This window comes from Canis aureus, chromosome 35, assembly GCF_053574225.1.
Source record: "Canis aureus isolate CA01 chromosome 35, VMU_Caureus_v.1.0, whole genome shotgun sequence".
NCBI lineage: Eukaryota > Metazoa > Chordata > Mammalia > Carnivora > Canidae > Canis > Canis aureus.
In genome coordinates this window covers 24484010-24504058 of record NC_135645.1, presented here as the reverse complement: position 1 = coordinate 24504058, position 20049 = coordinate 24484010, and the positions used below count along the sequence as shown (strand labels likewise).

At 34.9% G+C, this 20049-nt stretch overlaps 1 protein-coding gene across 4 annotated transcripts in view; it reads left to right on the top strand.

Moving 5' to 3' along the window:
- TBC1D23 (TBC1 domain family member 23) overlaps positions 1-20049 on the top strand; it is a 56727-nt gene that overhangs the window by 3554 nt on the left and 33124 nt on the right. For 3 of the 4 annotated variants that reach the window (XM_077884156.1, XM_077884159.1, XM_077884157.1), the window contains exons 2-4: positions 16589-16700; positions 17820-17925; positions 19117-19321. In XM_077884156.1, coding sequence (XP_077740282.1) covers positions 16589-16700; positions 17820-17925; positions 19117-19321 — 423 coding nt within the window. Of the gene's footprint in view, positions 1-16588; positions 16701-17819; positions 17926-19116; positions 19322-20049 lie in introns of those variants that run through there. The other variant, XM_077884158.1, reaches the window with a different exon arrangement.

Sequence of the window (20049 nt, the reverse complement as noted above, 5' to 3'; positions counted from 1 at the left end):
AACCATGTAATTGGTTGTAAAATGCTCACTTTTTTATGGAAAACCAAGGATATCAGAAAATACTCAGCTCTCTAACTTTCTGAAACTTCAGAGGGTGTGGAGAAATTCTTTAAAAATGTTTATAGCAAGTTTGAAATTATTATTAAACATTTTTTTTTCTGTTAAGTAAACCCCTGTGCCCAATGTGAGTCTTGAGCTCATGACCCCAAAATCAAGAGTCTCATACTCTACTGACTGAGCCAGCTAGGTGCCAGCAAGTTTGAAATTATTTAAATTTAAACAAACTGCGGGTTTGTAAAAATCAAAGATGTTAAATTTTTACAGTTCAAAGTTTGATAATTCCTCTTCTCAGTTTTGAAGCAGTTAAGTTAGCCTTAGATTTGAACCAGAGTTTCTCATTTTCTGAGGCTTTCTTCCTGACATAATGCCTAAAAATCTAAAGCCATGATTTAAAAATGTTTTTATATAGATATTAATTTTGCAAAAATTGTTGGTATTCTGTTTAGTTTAAAATTTTTGTACAATATTCACTTTAAAGTCATGGTTTTATTACTAAACTCTTCTTAAATTATTGGTAAACTTTTCTTAAAATTATAAAAGCAGTTTATAAAGAAACTTTTATTCATCTGAAATGTGAATAGAATTGTTTTGGAGATAAAAGAGTCTTTTTGAAAGTTCTGTGCACTTTGTAAATAGTGTTCTCCGTGCTTCCCATTTCATAAGCATTGAAATATGAGGAGGTATTTAAGGAGTGGATGATTGCAATTCCAGACATGATATATTCAATAAAGAAATATATTTAATATGAAAGAGAATGGAACTCGTTTAAGAGGAATATTGACAACTTGTGGTTCTGGGCATACTAGATATTACTTTACAGAAAATGAAGAGAAAATAAACCTTACTGTCTTGAATTGGGGGTTTTTTAAGTGACACCTGTTTGATTTTGTAAACTGTAGGTAGAATGCAGACAACGATTAGAAATTAAGACTTATTTTGTTTATGTGATTTACATGAATGTTTTTCCTATAATTCACATTTTACAGTTTTTAAAGGTAATTCCTAAATAATAACTCACTTCTAGGATTTTGCTCCTGTGAATGTAAGTAATTGGCTTTTGCATGCCCCAAAAACGTATACAATTAATTTATTTTCGTTTATTTGTGCTTACTATAGAGAGTACAGGTGCATTCCCTATCTTAGAGGCAAGTCAGGTAACTCTGGAGCATCATGTTAAGTGTGCTCCAATACACAGCCAACTTACAAGTAGGTGTCCTCTGAACAGAATTGATAAACTATGCTTGGCAAATAATTGCTGCTGCTTATGCTAAAATGTGGATTCTGCTTGGTATAAACTAAAAACAGTGGCTTCCCTCATGTATCAAAAAGCAAAACAGAGTTTAGCAAAGCATTCAGCAGACCTTAACTAACTACTGGTTATATTCAAGCTGCAGTACGGTGTTTAAGAAAAAATTTGAGACCGATTAAAAACCAGAAGTTGCATTGTTCTTACTTGCTTGGGCACTTCCATTTTTTCATCCTTTTAGCCCTAGGGATGATAGGTGACGATATCTTCTGAAGATACCGGCATACTGGTGTTTTAGAAATTAGACACTCTAGCAGAGTGGCATAGGATTATTTAGCTTGAAAGGGGACAGTACTTGAAATGATTTATTTAGATATTGAGAATTATAAATGGAAAATCAGTTCCTTATGTTAGTACAAGAACAAATTGTCTCTTGTTGAAATACAAGAACACTAAGAGCCAATTTAACAACAACAAAAAACCCTATTTCCTGAAATTTCATGTGTATTTGTTTTTAAGGGTCTAACCTTTGACCTTTGATCTGAGCTGAGAAAATGGTCAGTAATAAAATCACTAAATATTTTGTTTCAAGTTTCCTTTCTTTTTCTTGAGGGTTAAAGGAGTTTTTTCTTATCTTAAAGCTGACATAGCATTTCATAGTTGGGTGGGAATGCTGTAATATGTGCTTTTCTTGCTTTAAAGCAGTTACATAAAACTAGTTGCCATGGTGATATTTAATAATTTTAGCAAACTATAAGAAAATATTATATGTTTGCATAGGGCTTTATCTCTTATGTATGCTTATATATACTATCTCATTTGATGCTTACAACAATTCTATGAGAAGGGGAAGTTACGAATTATTGTAGTTTTCTTGTTAGAGATGAGAAGACAGGCTTAGGATGGTCAGACCACAAATCCAGTTAGCGGAAAATCTGGGACTTAAATTTATATCTCTTTAAGCCCTATGTTCTTTCTAAAGTTGATTGCATATATACTGTGTACTTCACGTATATAACAGACACCTAGAGAGAGCCCATTTAAAAATATGCTAGTCCTGAGGCACCTGGATGGCTCGCTCAGTTGGTTAAGCATCCAACTCTTGATATCAGCTCAGGTTTTGATCTTTTTATCAAACAATAAGGTTGCGAGTTCAAGCCCTGTTGTTGGGCTCCACGCTGGGTGGGGAGCCTACTTAATTTTTTTTTTAATTAAAATAAACTAGTCCTATACTCAATCTTGTGTTTTGAAAGACACAATTTTCTAAGATGTGCATTGTTAAACATATGTATTTGTTATCTGTGGCACCTCTAAAGCTGTAAGGATGTGCATAAACTGTGTAACACATTGTCTTATATATACAAGAAGGTACAATTCATGATCGATATGGTGAGATGTGATACAGAGCATTATATACTATAGCTTTATATCTCTTTAGTTTTCATAATGTATTCTCGTATCCTTGCCAAAAATAAGTTTTTTGATCTTGAAACAATATGCTTATATATCACATTTAGATAATATGTACTTACATGTTTATATTTAAATGTATTTGTAAAAAAAATAAATAAATGTATTTGTATAATTCGGTTAAGTATATTAATAATTAATATAATTATATTTCATGTACCTATATCATATATAAAATAGAATTATTTACAGTCTGTGAGAACATAGTAGTGATATTTAATTAGAAAATATAAGTAATTATACAGTTTAGTAACTATCAGCTCAGTAATTTTTCTGTTGTTTTTATTCAGGGATATTGGAGAAACAAGAAACTTGGTTTTTTGTTGTTGCTTTTTAAAAAGATTTTATTTATTTTTGAGAGAGAGAACACAAGGGGGAGTAGGAACAGAGGGTGAGGGAGAAGCAGATGACCTTCTCCACTGAGTAGGAAGCCTGACACAGGGTTCCATTCCAGGACCCTGGGATCAGGAGCCTAGCTGAAGGCAGATAGATGTTCAACCAACTGAGCCAGCCAGATGTCCCAAGAAACCTGGTTTTAATGTAACTCTCTTGTGGTTTCTTTCCCCTTTCAGAAGTTTCTAGCCTTTGTTTTGAAGTATAAAAGTGACCCATAGAAGAATGTATTTATCTCATATAGCTGAATAATTAAATACCGGCAATTCTTGAGTTTTATTTTGTAGATTCTATTTAGATTTAACCACTGACATGAAAGTAAGCGAGATTCTCTTTAATCAAATAAATTCTCATTGATGATTGGAATGCAATTTTGTAAAAAATCTATCATGTATTTCTTTGCCAAACTAATCTCCATTGGTAAAGTATCCTTGGAAAGACTTGCATTGTTGTCACCTCATTTGTAGTAATGTTCCTTTATTTTCTAAAATGATGGTTTCAAGGAAAGGAATGTTGGTAGCATTTCTTTCCTTATTGCATTTTGGATAAATTAGAAACTTGTGATAGAAACAAGTAAATGCTGTTTTATATTGACTTATGTTGTTTTCATCCCATTCTTTCTCTTGGGCAAAGGACATACGTGTATTGTTAATAAACTGCTTTGGTGAGGCCGAGGGGTGGGGAACCTGTTGCATTTGTTTGTGCATTGAAAGTGCTGGAAAGTTGGGGTGCCTCGGTGGCTCAGTCAGTTGAGTGCCTGGCTCTGGATTTCATCTCAGGTCATGATCTCAGGTTCCTGACATGGAGCCCCACATCTATCGGGCTCTGCACTCAGTGGGCAGTCTGTTTCCCTCTCCCTCTGCCCCTTCTCCTGCTTGTATATGCCTGTGAATATGCTCTCTTTCTCTCTCAAAAATAAATAAGTAGATCTTTTAAAAAAAGTACTGGAAAGTCACCTCATATGTAGAGAAAAGAAGAGTATGTTAGAGACTTTTTATTTTGAGGAAGTGTGAAAGAGGAAAGGATTTGGAGCACTGTCTAAAGTCAACTTCCTTTTTTTTGTAGAGAAGATACTCTTCCATTGTGCAAGGAAAATCTTACGGCAATTGCATTGCAACATTACACATAGAGTAAAGTTATGAGAAGCTGCTTTTTTTATTTTTTAAGGAGTACACTTCATTAGTATTATCTGTATAGTTTGATCTATGTGGATTATGGACCAAAAATAAGTTTGAACAGGCACTGAGGGGGGCACTTGATGGGATGAGCACTGAGTGTTATTCTATATGTTGGCAAATTGAACACCAATAAAAAATAAATTAAAAAACAACAAAAGTATTTCTTCTTCCAATAAAAAAATAAGCCTGAAGATTTTTTTAAAAAGATTTTATTTATTTATTCATGAAAGACACACACAGAGAGAGGCAGAGACACAGGCAGAGGAGAAGCAGGCTCCATGCAGGGAGCCCGACGCGGGACTCCATCCTGAGACTCCTGGTTCATGCCCTGAGCTGAAGGCAGACGCTTAACCACTGAGCCACCCAGGCGTCCCAAGTCTAAAGAGTTTTTTTTTCAAGTCTAAAGATTTAAAGCACTGTTCCATTTGTAGTGACTTAATATTAGTAGCTTACAGATCAGTGTTCTATGATCTCTGTCTCCTTTGCCTTTTGTACAGTGCTGAAATACTACTCTATAGCACTGTACAGTTAGGCTTGTTAAGCACAGGATGACTAGATTTACACCTTCTTTCCTTGGCGCAAGATCCTGCTTAAGCATAAATTCTGGAGAGGATTGTATTATTTGGTAAGGGAATCTCCCAAAGCTACTTTTGTGGATCTGATCCTGATACAGAGTTTCACTAATTTTTTTTTTTTTTTAAAGCTGGTGAATGGGATTTTTTTCTCTTGGCATTGAAATATACAACTTGTTAAAATGCTGTAATAAGTGTGACAGAAATCCAGATAACTTGAAAATTTTGCCATTACCAGATTGTGCTTTCATGGACAGTAAGGTATCATGGTCATTTTTTAATATGTCTCATACTGTTTGTTGTTAGAAAGTTTTGCTGGTTTGAGGGGACATGGGTGGCTCAGTCGGTTAAGCATCAGACTCTTGATTTTGGCTCAGGTCATGATCTCAGAGTTGTGAGATAGAGCCCCATGTTAGGCTCCACACTGGGCATGGAGCCTGCTTGAGATTCTCTCTCTCCCTTTCCCTCTGCCCCCCAGGCCCCCATGCCACCCTGCTCACCAACATGCGCACACGTTCTCTCTCAAAAACAAAACAACATTTTTTATAAAAAAAGTTTTGGAAAAAAAAAAAAGTTTTGATGGTTTGAGATTGGTATTTAAAAATAAGTTACACATGGGTGCTTGGCTGGCTCAGTCAGTAGCACATGGGACTCTTAATCTCAGGGTTGTGAGTTCAAATCCCATATAGAGTTTACCTAAAAATATATATAAATGAATAAAAATAAGTTACACAGTACATATTAAGGTCATGAACTTATTCCGTATCTATTTCAGGAGTGAATATGTAACAAAGTTGTGTGATTTTCATTTCTACCAAATATCACACAAAATATTCAGGAACTAATTAACGAGTATTGGTGTAGTAGTAATTTATAACCAGTTTGTTAACAATAGTAGCAAAATAAATTCAGACAGAGCTTTTGTTGCTGATGTTCTCATGACCTGGGCATTAAGAAATAACCAGAAATAAGGTGGCACAAAGTAAGTCTTGAAACCGCAATTTTAACGTGTGCAACTTGACACTGTTACACAATCTGCTGGTACTTACAACTAGTTAGCTGGTCATTTTTGAGTTTTAAATAATTGATCAGAGGCTTGTACCTGGATGTAATATGTCATATATATGTATATATTTATATATTTATATTTATATTTATATTTATCTATATATAGGCAAGCTGGCCTGTCATGGTTTAATTTGTGCTCATAGTGATGTACATTCCAGGCAAATTTAAACAGGTTATATACACATGAAAGGGACCTCCTCCCACCTTTTTTGAGTGGGTTTCATATATTAGGACTTGAGATAAACTTTGGAATTACCAGCTAGAATATAGGCTACATGAGAGCACGACTTTTTGTTCACTGCTAGATCTTTGGTACCTCACACGGTGGCTGGCAGGTAGTGATGTTCAATATATATTTATTGAAGGTTTGAATAAAAGACTACTTTTGGGGGCACCTAGGTAGCTCAGTGGTTGAGCGTCTGCCTTTGGCTCAGGTCCTGATCCCGGGGTCCTGAGATTGAGTCCCATATCAGGCTCCCCAGAGGGAGCCTGCTTCTCCCTCTATGTTTCTGCCTCTCCTTGTGTCTCTCATGAATTTTTTTTTTAAAGTACTTTTTGGCAGGGAAGGAAAATTCAGAGCAAATATTAGAGAGAGGTATAGGAAAGTTATGGAAACTTAAGGAGAGTGTTTTAAGGAGAGAATATAACTTTGCAGAGTTTGTAAAGAGAACAAGGACTAAAGATAGATGATTAATGACTTTTTGGGCAGTTTTAGTAGGAAGATGGAGAGTTTGAGTGGATGAGGAGAGAGTAAGTAGAGATGAGTGGTGACTACTGTTTTCAGGGAGGTAAACTGTAAAAGGAAGGAGAGAGATGACTTTGAAAGGGAGTAGGTCATGTATAAGACCTGTGAATAAGCATATGTGGAAATATTTGAGGAAAGAATAATGATCCCAGGCTATTCTTTATATTTGTTATATTTGTCTTTATATTTTTGAATGCTAGAAGTTCTGAATCCATTTTATCTCTTGGCTCTGTTTAATACTGCTAGCTGATTCAGGAGTTTGAGTAGTATCCTGGAGAAATACCATGTTTAAGATGTTTACATAGCAGACTTCGGACTTTTATTTTTCCTTAGTAGTGGAAACAAAATTTTAAACTTAGCTTTTAAATTTTTGTTTTTATCAAACAATAATATATATCTTAGACCCTGACCACTTTAAGGCACAAAATTAATTTTTTAAAAAATTGGGAAAAGAATTGGTAATTGGTTGGTATCTGTACTTTTTTTTTTTTTTTAAGATTTTATTCATAGGAGGTACAGAGAAAGAGAGAAGCAGAGACACAGGCAGAGGCAGAAGCAGGCTCCATGCAGGGAGCCTGATGTGGGACTCCATCCTGGGACTCCAGGACCACGCCCTGGGCCAAAGGCAGGCGCTAAACTGCTGATCCACCCAGGGATCCTGGTATCTGTACTCTTCCCAGTTTAAGTGATTAACATATATTCTAGATCCCATGTGGGGTTTTTTGGGTAATTATAGAAAAGGACTAGATTTTAAGAATTTGGAAAACTGGTGAAGTTGATTTGGTTTACTTGATAGACTGAGAGGCTTTGTGAATTAATTTTTTTTTCTATTTCAGAGAACATCCTATCCAAAGTGTTTTAGAAATTTCTCTCACTATGCTCAAGTGGCATTGTGTTATTCTGAAGTGGAATAGACTATGAGAAATCATAGAGACCATCTAATTTGCTGGGAATGATTACTAATTGCATCATTCTAGGGCTGTTTCATTATTTTGTATAAATGCTTTCTTTTTTTTTTTTAAGATTTTTTTTTAATTCATGAGAGGCATAGGCAGAGGCAGAAGCAGTCTCCACGCAAGGAGCCTGATGTGGGATTCGATCCTGGGACTCTGGGATCATGCCCTGAGCTGAAGGCAGACACTCAACCGCGGAGCCACCCAGGCGCCCAATGCTTTCTGCTTTTTAAAAACCATTTATTGAGTGTTAGTTTTGTCTTTAAATATTTATTCTTAACTAAATGAAATGTGACTTAGTGTTCCTACATTTATGTTTTCTTTTGTCCTCAAAGTTTAGCTTTTTCTACATTTTATTATTGTCTCATTTGTCTCAGGATTGGTGTCACATGTACCCGTAAATGGTTAATGTGAACAGCTTACTGTCCGACACTTTTCCTTTGGAAAATGGTGCAGGCTTCAGTGCCTATGGAGACTATTCAGAAAGAGAAAGTTGAAAAAGACAGATTCAGGCAAGCTGTAGGCATTAAGTTGGAATGGAAAGAGGAATGGAAGGGAAACTGGTAGAACAGAATCTGTATGCTGTATAAATACTTCCCAATACTTTAAATTCATTGGTACCTGGTACTATCCCCATTTTATAGATGAAGAGTAAGTTTGTATTCTAGGTCATACAGCTGTTAAGTGTATAGAATCTGGTATCACATTTTCTGATTTTAAATTTTATATTACTTTCTCTATAATATGTTGCCTCTAAGCCTTAATATCCTCAATTCCTTGGTGGCCTTGCTATTGAGCTATGTCAGCTGTTGAGGAGTTTGTTCCTTTCCCACAATGGTAGTTAACATGTAATGCTATCAACTTGAGGAATTAAAGAGTCAAGGCAAGCTCTTACCCCTTAACCCAAGGTGTGGCTCAATCCCTTCATAGTGACATACTCCTTCATTGAAATGGTAAATGAGGGTTTGATACAGTAGCTTCATTTGAAAGCCTTAAATTAAAGCATCTCTAAACTTTTTCTGATGCAGTTACTTCTTTTGTAATATTTTTATTGACATGTAACTTAGGTACCATAAAATTTACCCATTTGAAGTATACATACAGTTCAGTGGTTTTAGTATATTTAAGCGTCAGGCAGTTATCACCAAGATGTAAGTTTTAGACTATTTTCATTACCCCTCAAAGAAACCCCCTACCCAGTAGCAGTCACTCTCATTCCTTGTCATCCAGACCCCTGACGACCACTGATGCACTTTCTGTCTCTCTACATTTGCCTACTTTGGACATTTCTTGTGAATGGAATCATACAAAATGTGGCCTTCGTGTGGTTTATTTCACTTACCATAATGTTTTCAGGTTTTTCAACGTGTTATTTGTATCAGTACTTCATTCCTTTTTATTGCTGAGTAATATTCCACTGTATGAACATACTACATTTCATTCATTCATCAGTGAATGGACGTTTAGATTCCTTTTACTTTTTGGCTATTATAAATAATACCATCATAAGCACTAATGTACAAGTTTTTTGTCTTTTTTATGAGGTAGAATTTATATAACATTAAATTTTACCATTTTAACATGCACAATTCAGTGACATTGAGTACATTCACAGTTATGTATAACCATCACTCACCACTATTCATTTCCAGAATTTTCCATCATCCCAAACAGAAGCTTTATAATTAATAAACAATAACTTCCCATTCACCTCTCTTCTCTCTAGCCCCGGTAACTTTTATTTTCTATCTCTATGAATTTGGCTATTTTAGGTACCTAATATAAGTATAATCATACAATCTTTACTATTTTGTGACTGGCTTACTTCACTTAGCATTTGTCTTCAGAGTTCATCCATGTTGTACCATATGTCAGAATGTCCTTCCTTTTTAAGGGTGAGTAATATTTCATTATACACTCACACACACACACACACACACACACACACACACACCACCTTTTGTTTACCCATCCATTGATGCATGTTTGGGCAGTTCCCAATTTTGGCTATTGTGAATAATGCTGCTATGGATATGGATGTACAAATAACTGTTTGAGTCCATGTTTTTAGTTCCTTTGGGTATATACCCAGAAGTGGGATTGCTAAATTACATGATAATTCTCTGAAGTTTTTAAATAACTGACAGACCTTTCCACAGTGGCTATACCATTTTACGTTCTCACCAGCAGTGCATAAGGATTGTAATTTCTCCACATCTTTGTCCTTTTTTTGATACTAGCCATCCTAATGGATGTGAAAAGTAGTGTGTCTTTTTGATATTAGCCATCCTGTGAATGTGAAATGGCATCTTATTGTGCTTTTGATTTGACTTTCCCTAATGGCTAATGATGTCGATTGTCTTTTCATGTGCTTATTGGTCATTTGTGTATCTTTTTTGGAGAAAGAAGAGTTATCAGATGCCTTGGAAAGATTAAATTAAGGCAAAGATTTGGATATTAGGCAGAAAGAGGGGGTCATAGGGAGAGTGGTCCCTGTGGAGTGGTGGAAGTGAAAGAGGGAGGAGAAATGATGGAGAGTAGAGGAGGAGGAATTGAGGGGAAGATGAAGGAGAAATAATGACATACATTGTTGAGAATTCTTTCAGAAAGCTTTGCTGTGAAGGGAACAATCAAGAGCTTGATACCTAGATGGAAAGGAAAGTTTGGAGGAGCTTTTGTAGTAGTGCGGATGTTGTTTCTAATGACGATATTGAGCATATTGGAAAAAGAAAGTGGAAGATAGGAGAGGGGGATAATTGGTGGCACATGGCTTCAAAGGAATTCAGGGTTAGAGAGAAGCCCCAGGTGACATTACCAGTGTTAGACTAGAGACAGGATACGTAGATGTCTGTGCATAGAGGGAAGACAGAAATGATGTCTAAAGCTGATGGTAAGTTGCTTATGTTTGTTTTTGGAGAGGGGTTGAGATCAAAGGGAAGAGAGAAGTCTGCTGACCTATATTTTTTCTTTCAAGTCACTTGAGGTAAAGTGGCTCTGTAGGGATTCTGAAGAAAGTGAATAGGAAATTTTCAGCCAGCATTGATGGTAGAGAAAATGGTGAATTTATGATAGCTTCATAAAGTTGTCTTAATTTATCTTCCCATGAAGTCTTTATTGAGCGGAGTGTAGGAACAAAAGAATCCAAAATTGGTTAGATTAACCAATCCAATGCTGAGAATTTGTAGCTTTCCGAGTGTGACCAGAGCACAAAGGAGTGATATTTAGGGTGTTAAGAATGTGCTTAAGGTCTTAGGCCATGGAATTAAGACAGAGGACAAGAAATGACACCACATGAAAGCTCTTCTAGCAGGTTTATGCCACCCTTCTACTCTCTACTTTTAACTCCATCCACAGGAGCAGAAAGTTAATTTTCTTCCATGCTCAAAAATAGAACCAAAGGTTTTCTATCTTTTAACTTCCTTCCAAATTTATTAGATTATGTAAACCTTTAAAAAAGAAGGAAGTTTGTTGTCAGTATGAGTTGACTTGTTTATCTTTACTCTTTCAGTATTCAGGAAGGGAGAACTAAAATGAAATACATAAAGTGGCACAAATGCCACATTGTTTTCTTCTTACTGATTATGTGAGGTATGGTTTCTTAAGTAGTAGCTACTTACTAATACTTTAAGCAAAGTCATATATGTTTGAGGTGAGAATTACTCATTCTTGTTTCTTGCAAATATTTGTTCATTTTAGACTATAATAATACCCCCTCAAAAAAGGACACATTAATTTTCTTATGATTATATTAATTATATTAAAATTAATTATATTAAGCACTCTACTTGAAATAAACATTTTCTAATAGCTTCCCAGTGTATGTGTGGGAAAGAGTGGGTAGGGAGTGGGGATAGTGTACTGTTTCTCTAACACATACATGTTGTATGTTAGTTTTAAAGCTTCCCTTTTTAAAAGATTTACTACATGTCATTAATATGATGAACATTTTCATGTCATTGTTTTTCAGCATTTTAAATTGTTGCCTAGTATTTCATCCACTAATTTAAATCAGTTCCTCATTTTAAAACTGCTACATTGTAGTTTTTGTAGGTACTTCTTTGAACATGCTTTTAGCTAAGTCATTTTATTCTCAATTCCTGCTGACTGAAAGGGTATGTTAAAAAGGAATCTGTTAATATTAAATTATTCAAGTAGTACATACAAATATAAGATACACTCAAGCTTTACTGACTGATGCTATGTGCAAAGTAAATGTCCAATCCATCTCACTTCTCTGTAGTAGCCACCTTTCACAATTTTGGTTTTTGTTCTAATGGATACTGACATACCCCTGACCTACTTCCGGTCCCTAGCAACTTCTGTTTTCTTTCTGTCTCTGTGAATTTGACTATTGTACAGTTGTACAGTATTTGACTTTTTGTGACTGGCTTATTTCACTGAGCATAATATCCTCAAGATCCATTCATGTTGTAGATGTGTCAGTTTCTTTGCTTTCTAAGGTTGAATAATGTTACATTTTGTATGAATATACCCCATTTCATTTATCCATTTATCTGCTGAAGGATATTTGGGTTTATTCCACCTTCGGCTACTGTGAATAATGCTGTTATGAACATAGGTGTACGAATATCTATTCAGTGTTCAAGTTTTCCAGTTTTCTTTTGGGTATATAATCAGAAGTGGAATTGCTGAATCATGATAGTTCTATATTTTAATTTTTTGAAGAATAGCCATACTGTTTTCCATAGTGGCTACACCATTTTACATTCTCACCAACACTTTTTTTGGTAGTTTCTCCACATTCTTGCCAACACATTTTAAATTTTTATTTATTTAGTTATTTTTTGATAATAGCCATCCCAATAGGTCTGGTTTTGATAGACTTGATTTTTAAATTCTTTCAGGCCTTCTTAAGAAGAATAAGTAGTTAATAAATAATATGTATGCATCATACACTTAACCAGTTGAACTATTGATTTTTATGTTTAAAATTAAGAGACCATCATATAGAGTCAAAAGTTAAAACAACTGTAATGTCCATTAACTGGTGAGTGGATAAATAAAACGTATTATAGGGGTGCCTGTGTAGCTCAGTTGGTAAAGGGACCAACTCTTGATTTTGGCTCAGGGTTATGATCTCAGGGTCCTGAGATTGAGCCCCAGGGTCAGGCGCCATGCTGGGCATGGAGCCTGTTTGAAATTCTCTCTCTTTCTCCCTGTCTCCTCCCTCCATGCATGTGCTTACATTCGTGAGTGTTCTTTCTCTCTAAAATAAATAAATAATTGTAGTAAATTGTAGTATGTGTGTGTGTATATATATATGCAGTAGAATATTACTTGGCAATAACATGTACTGGTACATGCTACAACATAGACTTTGAAAACATTATGCTCATGCACAAAGACCATATAAATAAGATTTCATATATAAAATGTCCAGAATTGGGGCACTGGCTGGCTCAATTGGGGGAGGATGCAACTCTTGATCTTGAGGTCGTGAGTTTGAACCCCTGTGTTGAGTATAGAGATTACTTAAAAATGAATAAACTTTAAAAAATAAATGTCTGGAATAGGTAAATGTGTAGAAACAGAAAGTAAATGGTTGCCAGAGGCTGGGAGCAGAGTGGGAAGGGGTGGAAAATGACTAATAATGGATATGGAGTTTAATTGCAAAAAGATATGTATAAAAAAAATTAAGAGGTGAACTAAGCCTTGCTTTCATCTCCTGTTTGGAATATGTACAATTAAAATTCATCAATTTTTGAAATTATAAGGAAAAGTTTCTAGAACATGGTTGAGGAAAAACAATGTAGAAGAAAGTGTAGGGGTGCCTGGGTGGCTTATTTGGTTAAGCATCGACTTATGCTCATGGCTTAGGCCATGATCTCAGGTCCCGGGATCAAGCCCCGTATTGGGCTCCTCGCTCAGTGGAGGGTTGGCTTGTCCCTCTCCCTTTCCTACTGTCCCTCCCCCTGCTTGTGCTGTCTGTCTCTCTCAAATAAATAAATGAAATCTTAAAAAAATAAGAAAAGCAATATACAGTATCCCCCTCCCCCCAGCAGATTTTCTGATTTTAACTTTTAGGAATACAACACATGTAATTTAGTTGCTTTTAAAAATTATAATTTCAGACATATTCATTGTATGGCTAATTCAGAAAATAATTATGTACAGAATTTCAAATTGAATTTATTGTTCCTAGAAGCATTTAGAAATCTATAATTTGTAGTGCTTGAGAAATTCAAGTCCCCCTCTCATCCCCTTTTAACTTTCATTGTGCAAATGTTTCCATGTGCTAGAAGTTACCATTTGGTTGAAGAGGAAAAATCTTCCTCAGTTGTTAGCTTAAGCATTAAACTAACTTCATATGAATGTAGTCCCATTGTTTGCCTTGCCATAGTTTTAAAACAACTTGGGTTACAATGCTTAGATTAGGTGATTTTGCCACAAAACATCAGGTGAGGGAATAAATATTCTATTGTGTTCTATTTAGGTTTTGAAAATAGGTCATTGATACATCATCAACAGTAACATATAGCATTATACTAACAAATAAGGATTCGGTTCATAGAACCAGGAAAAGGTGCATTTCTGTTATTTGCTTTGAATTTGCTTTGCCATGAGTCTTCTGAGCAAAGTAGACAGTTATTTTTTTTGACTAACTGGGATAAATGGACAAGGCCTGTATTTTTCTATTTTAAGACCTGCCTGAGTATGCAGTACATTTCTACCAACCTTTAGACTGTGAGGTCAATAAGAAGCCTCCATATTCAAAGAAGATTTAAAAATCCATAACCCACCCAATGATATTCCACAAGACATGCGTCTTGCTTTTGGATGTTAGGTATTGCTTATTCAAAAGTAGAAGGAAACTTGGTTTAGGGGAAGGAACAGTCTGTTTCAGAGCGAAGTGCCATAGAGTTCCTATCTCTCGATAAGAACTTGATCCTTAAATAAATTATTTAATTTCACTATTTTCAACTCTTTTTCTACTTTTACAAGTACATTTGTAATATTGAAAGTCTGATAACTGAACTTTTGAATACCTTGTTCAGAAGATAATGTTACTCTTAGTGAGAAATTCCTTTTACTGCTTAAGTTGGGGCATTTTCTGGTTTCTTGTTCAAGGTTCTATTGCAGAGACCATATCTGAGGTTCCCTGGGGGCAGCAAAGGACCCAGTGCAGCTGTATCAACAGAGATGTGCGCGTACATTATGATGATTTGAAAAGTATGTTGAGGGTCGGGTGTTTTGCCCGAAAATACTGACTTTGTTGTCTAGATAGTAAAGGATTTTTGGGCAGAATTACTTCCAAAAGGAACCAAGAAATGGAAAAGCTCTCCGTTTCTATGGTAGAAGAATTCCATCTTGTACGGTGGTGTTTTCACTTCATTTATCTATTTGATCGTGAAAAATATGGTGTTTACTCATCAAAGGTCACATTCCATTTTCTTTGTTTCATGGTTACAATCTTTCAAATTCTGACAGGCTGTCTTGTATGCTTTGGCCAGAATATAATAGATCAACCCCATCTTTACCAGCTGTAGGCCTGAACCATTAGTAGACTTGAAACCTCTTTCCCTCACTCTCTCCTCCACACGGTGGTGACCATATAGCAAAAGAACAAAATGTTTCTTGTATGGTTACTAGTTATTTTCTTATTCTTATGAATTTTTAGTAGCTTTGTTAAGAAATTTCTCAAATTTGATCACTGCATTTGTGTTGAATATGATCCCAAGTATTTACGTTTTCATTTAATTCCTTCCTCTTAAGAGGGCAACACTGTACATTTAAACTAATATTTTTGGAATCCTATCGATAGGGAAGATGTACATTGTTTTATTGAGAGAATGTGGAATGGGAGTAAACTTTTTCTCAAAACCACCTACACACACAAAAATGTGACAAAGTCTTGATTTCCTGATTGTAGTGGGAGACTCTGCCTTTCAGGCTGCTTCAAAGAATTTTAGAAATTGGCTGAGTTACGAATTTTTATTGTAAAGATTTCTTGTGTATTGTATATTAAAATTATAAATAATGAAATTTCAGCTTTTGAGAATTTTGAGGAATTAGTTATTTTAAGTTGTTATTTCATGACTAAAAATTCATAACATTTGTGAAAGTTTCTTTTTAAATGTATTCTTTTTAACCATGTACAATTTGTTTTCATGTTTAATTCTCTCTTTAAACATGGTAGGCTGTACATAACTGCCTGATGATTTACTTGATGATGTATTGCTTTGCTTAAATATGTAATACAGTGATGCCTTTAGAGTGTTTTTGTTCTTCTAACATTACTTGGACACTGTAAGCCAGGCACTGCTCTAGGTATGATTTCTGTATAAAGTTACATACTAAGTATTCCCATATTGCAGTGCTTTGAATTCTTGGTTAGATTTTATAATTTCTCCTCCTTACGAATATTTAGCATAATACTAGAAACACAAATTTTGGAACCCGACTGTTAAAATTTAAATCTTGGCTTTAGTACTTTCTTGATAAGTGATCATAAGCTGTATAACTCCTCTTTGCTTCAACCGTTGCATATGTAAACTGGGGCCAGTGATGATTGTGGTTACTTCATATAGAGTTGTGAGAATTTAAAAAACACAGGCACAGTGTTTGGAATAGTGTCTGGCACAAAGATAGTGCTATATAAAGTGTTAGTCATTACTATTACCATGAGTCGTACTATTACCGTGGCTTTTCAGTGCTGTCAGCTTGCATGCACTGTCTTCTCTTTTTAAATTTCTTTAATCTTAGAAAACATAACCAAGCTTATTAGAACTAAATGCAAAATAAGAGTAAGTTGCGTGAAACGTGAGATTCCCTTTCAAGGAACCTTCTTTTCATAGATAGAGACTTTAGTAAGCCATGCTTATATATGAATCTTACATGGGAAAAAATAAGTAACATTGATCTATTAAGGACTTGTTTTTTAGGGAAAAAGATCTTGAAGAAGCTCTGGAAGCAGGAGGTTGTGATCTTGAAACTTTGAGAAATATAATTCAGGGGAGACCACTACCTGCTGATCAGAGAGCCAAAGTTTGGAAGGTAACTGGAAACTAAAACAAACTGTAATCACTTAAGAAGAACATTTGAGAATTTTTATGTTCAGTTGTTGACATTGCAGAAAACTTATGAGCATGCTGCGTCTAGAGAATTTATCGAACAGAGCAACTTATTGAAATGTATGTTTCTGTCATGTTTGGTTATTTAATAATTTAGAATTTGAAAGGCAGTGTTTTTTGTTTGTAGTTATTAGAAATGATGTCTATGAAGATTGTTTAATGAAATGGGAAAATGCAAACAGTGAGTAAAATAGGATTTATAATTGTAGCTGGAATTACTACCTCAGCTATGTTAAAGACAGGATGGGGAGGGCACATAGGTCTCTCTGGCATTGGAATTATACGACATTTTACTTTGTTTATTTTCCTCTTTGGCTGTTCTCCAGTGCATGTGTATTATCATTTTTTTAAATTTTAAGCTAAGATTTTGTTATGATTATAAAAACTCACCTTTGTTAAAACATATAAGCATAGGAAAAGATAAAAATCATTGGCTATCACCTATAAGTAATTATGTCTTGGCATATATCTTTTTATATTTTTCTTCTCTGCACACATATATATATGTAACAGAAATGGAATAATAACTGTATGTATGTAGGATTCTGAATGTTTTGTTATAGAAATTTAAAACACATACAGAAGTAGAGACCTGTATAATGAACCCCCATGACCCATCTCTCTTTTATAAGGACACTAACTCCATTATGAGGGCTCTACCCTCATGACCTAATCACCCCCCAAAGGCCTCACCTCTAGATAACATTGTATTGGGGATTAGGTTTCAACATATAAATTTTGTGTGGGCACACAAACATTCAGTCTCTAGCATTGACGATATTTGCTTCAAATAAACAAATTTATATATGCTATTCATTTGATTGACATGAAGTAATAAAATTTAATGTGGGAAGATGTAAAATAATTGTGTTTGTTGCAATATGACTTAAGGGATCAGCATTTGGTGGAGTGTAAATACATTATTTTGTAATCTTAGAAGTATGCATTATTATTTCTAAATTCAGGACTTTCCACTATTACAGCATATTTTTCAAGAATGAGAAATGAAATTTGAAGCTAGTTGCTTTTATCTTTCTTCCAGATTGCTCTAAATGTTGCAGGAAAAGGTGATAGTTTGGCATCATGGGATGGTATTTTAGACTTGCCAGAACAGAATGCCATTCACAAAGATTGTCTTGAGTTTATTGGTAAGTTTAATAATTGTTTCCAACAGTGAAAATTTTGAAAATAATATTTTGAGGTAGAAGAGTTAATCTATTAGAATCATTTTGTTATAATTTGAGATATGTTGAGTTTGTGAAGGGCTAGTACATAGTTTCTTATGAAAGTGAAATTCTTATGAAGTGATGTCTAGTATTTTTAAGAAAGAGAGTCCAATTTATAGTTTTTTTTAAACTGTGTGTTCAGGTCTTCAGCTACCTGTACAGTCTTGTTGCAGTTTTAAAATTGTTTTTTGTGTGTAAAGATCTGTATCATTGTATATAGTCTGCACATTAAAGGGCTCTGTGTTCTAAAAGTCTATTCATCATAGGTAATGATCTGCTATTAAAAAAATAACTTTTAAAAAAATTATTTATTTTTAAAAAAGATTTTATTTATTCGTGAGAGACACAGAGAGAGAGAGAGAGTCAGAGACATACAGACAGAGGGAGAAGCAAGCTCCATGGAGGGAGCCTGACACGGGACTGGATTCTTGGGTCCCCAGGATCACGCCCCGGGCTGAAGGTGGTGCTAAACCACTGAGCCACACAGGCTGCCCCCCAAAAATAACTTTTATAAGTCATGGGTGAAAATTTTCCAGTCACTCCACAAGGTCTTTTTCAAGATTAAATGAATTTAGTTTATACTTTTAAATTCATCTGTAGTCTTAGTATCTTTCTGTTTCTCTTTTTATCACATTTTAGTTAGGTTTTGATTAGATAGGCTTTTCTCTGCTAACCACAAAAGAAACATTATTGCTGGTGTGTGCAAAGGAAAGGGAATTTGGTCGTAGAGAATGAATTCCCTTCCCTGACAAAGACATAGAGGCAGCTACCTATCATGGGGTAGACGATAACCTGCTGTTTAGAAAACACCTTTTTACTTTCCAGGAATATGGATTAAGCCTATCTTTCCTACCTATCCACTTTAGATTATCTGAAGTTCTAATGTTTAATATATATATAAGTCAAGTATTATTAAGTTGAGTTAGTAAATATTGAATATCTAGTAAATACTGAATAAGTATAATGAAACATGTGCTTTCATATAGTTTTATTTTGCCCTTGTCATGCTCCAAATACACTAAGGTAGTATGTATGTTTGTAAATAAGTGTTATATGCATTAATGGCATCACTAATGGGCACTTGGTAACTTAATTTTGACACTTCTTTTCTAGAACAGCTTTCAGTGCCAGAAGAGAAGGCAACAGAATTACTTTCGGATATTGAATCTGTAATTACCTTTTACTGTAAATCACGTAACATTAAATACAGCACATCCCTTAGCTGGATACATCTACTAAAGCCATTGGTGCATCTTCACCTTCCACGCAGTGATTTATACAACTGCTTTTATGCTATCATGAATAAGTACATTCCCAGGTAAAATACAATTTAGTTATTATGGTTTTAAAAATGAATAAATGTCTAATTTGCTTTGAACTGAAGTTTTTAGATTTACTTTGGTGGTAAAGTAAGAAGTTCAAATAATTTTTAGGGTTGTTTGAGTCGTAATGGTTATTTGACTTTATTTTTGTGGTTATAAATCTTTTTTTATATAAATCTTTTTAAAAGGATTCTTCAGTTAAGGATTTATGCTTATAGAGTTTATGCTAATTTTTTGGTATCCCTATTTTAATTTCTTTCCTTATAAAATAATAAAAACATTAAATGCCTACATGGAAAGTAAAACTTTTGGAGTGCTGCCTTAAGTGAGGTGCTGGCATTATAGCTTGGAATGTAATCCTAGATATGCAAGCACTGAACAAATAATTAGAAGTGTGCTGAGTATTAGGAAGATGAAATATAGAATGCTATGGGAATTTTTTTTCGGGGGGGGGAATGAGAGAGGGAGAGAGAGAATCTTTTTTTTTTAAAGATTTTTAAAATTTATTTATTCATGAGCACAGAAAGAGAGAGGCAGAGACACAGGCAGAGGGAGCAGGCCCCATGCAGGGAGCCCAATGTGGGACACGATCCCTGGTCCCCAGGATCACGTCCTATGCCGAAGGCAGCACCAAACTGCTGAGCCACCGGGGCTGCCCTGGAGAGAGAGAATCTTGAGCAGGCTCCATGACCACATTTTTATTTACTCATTCAACAGCTGATTG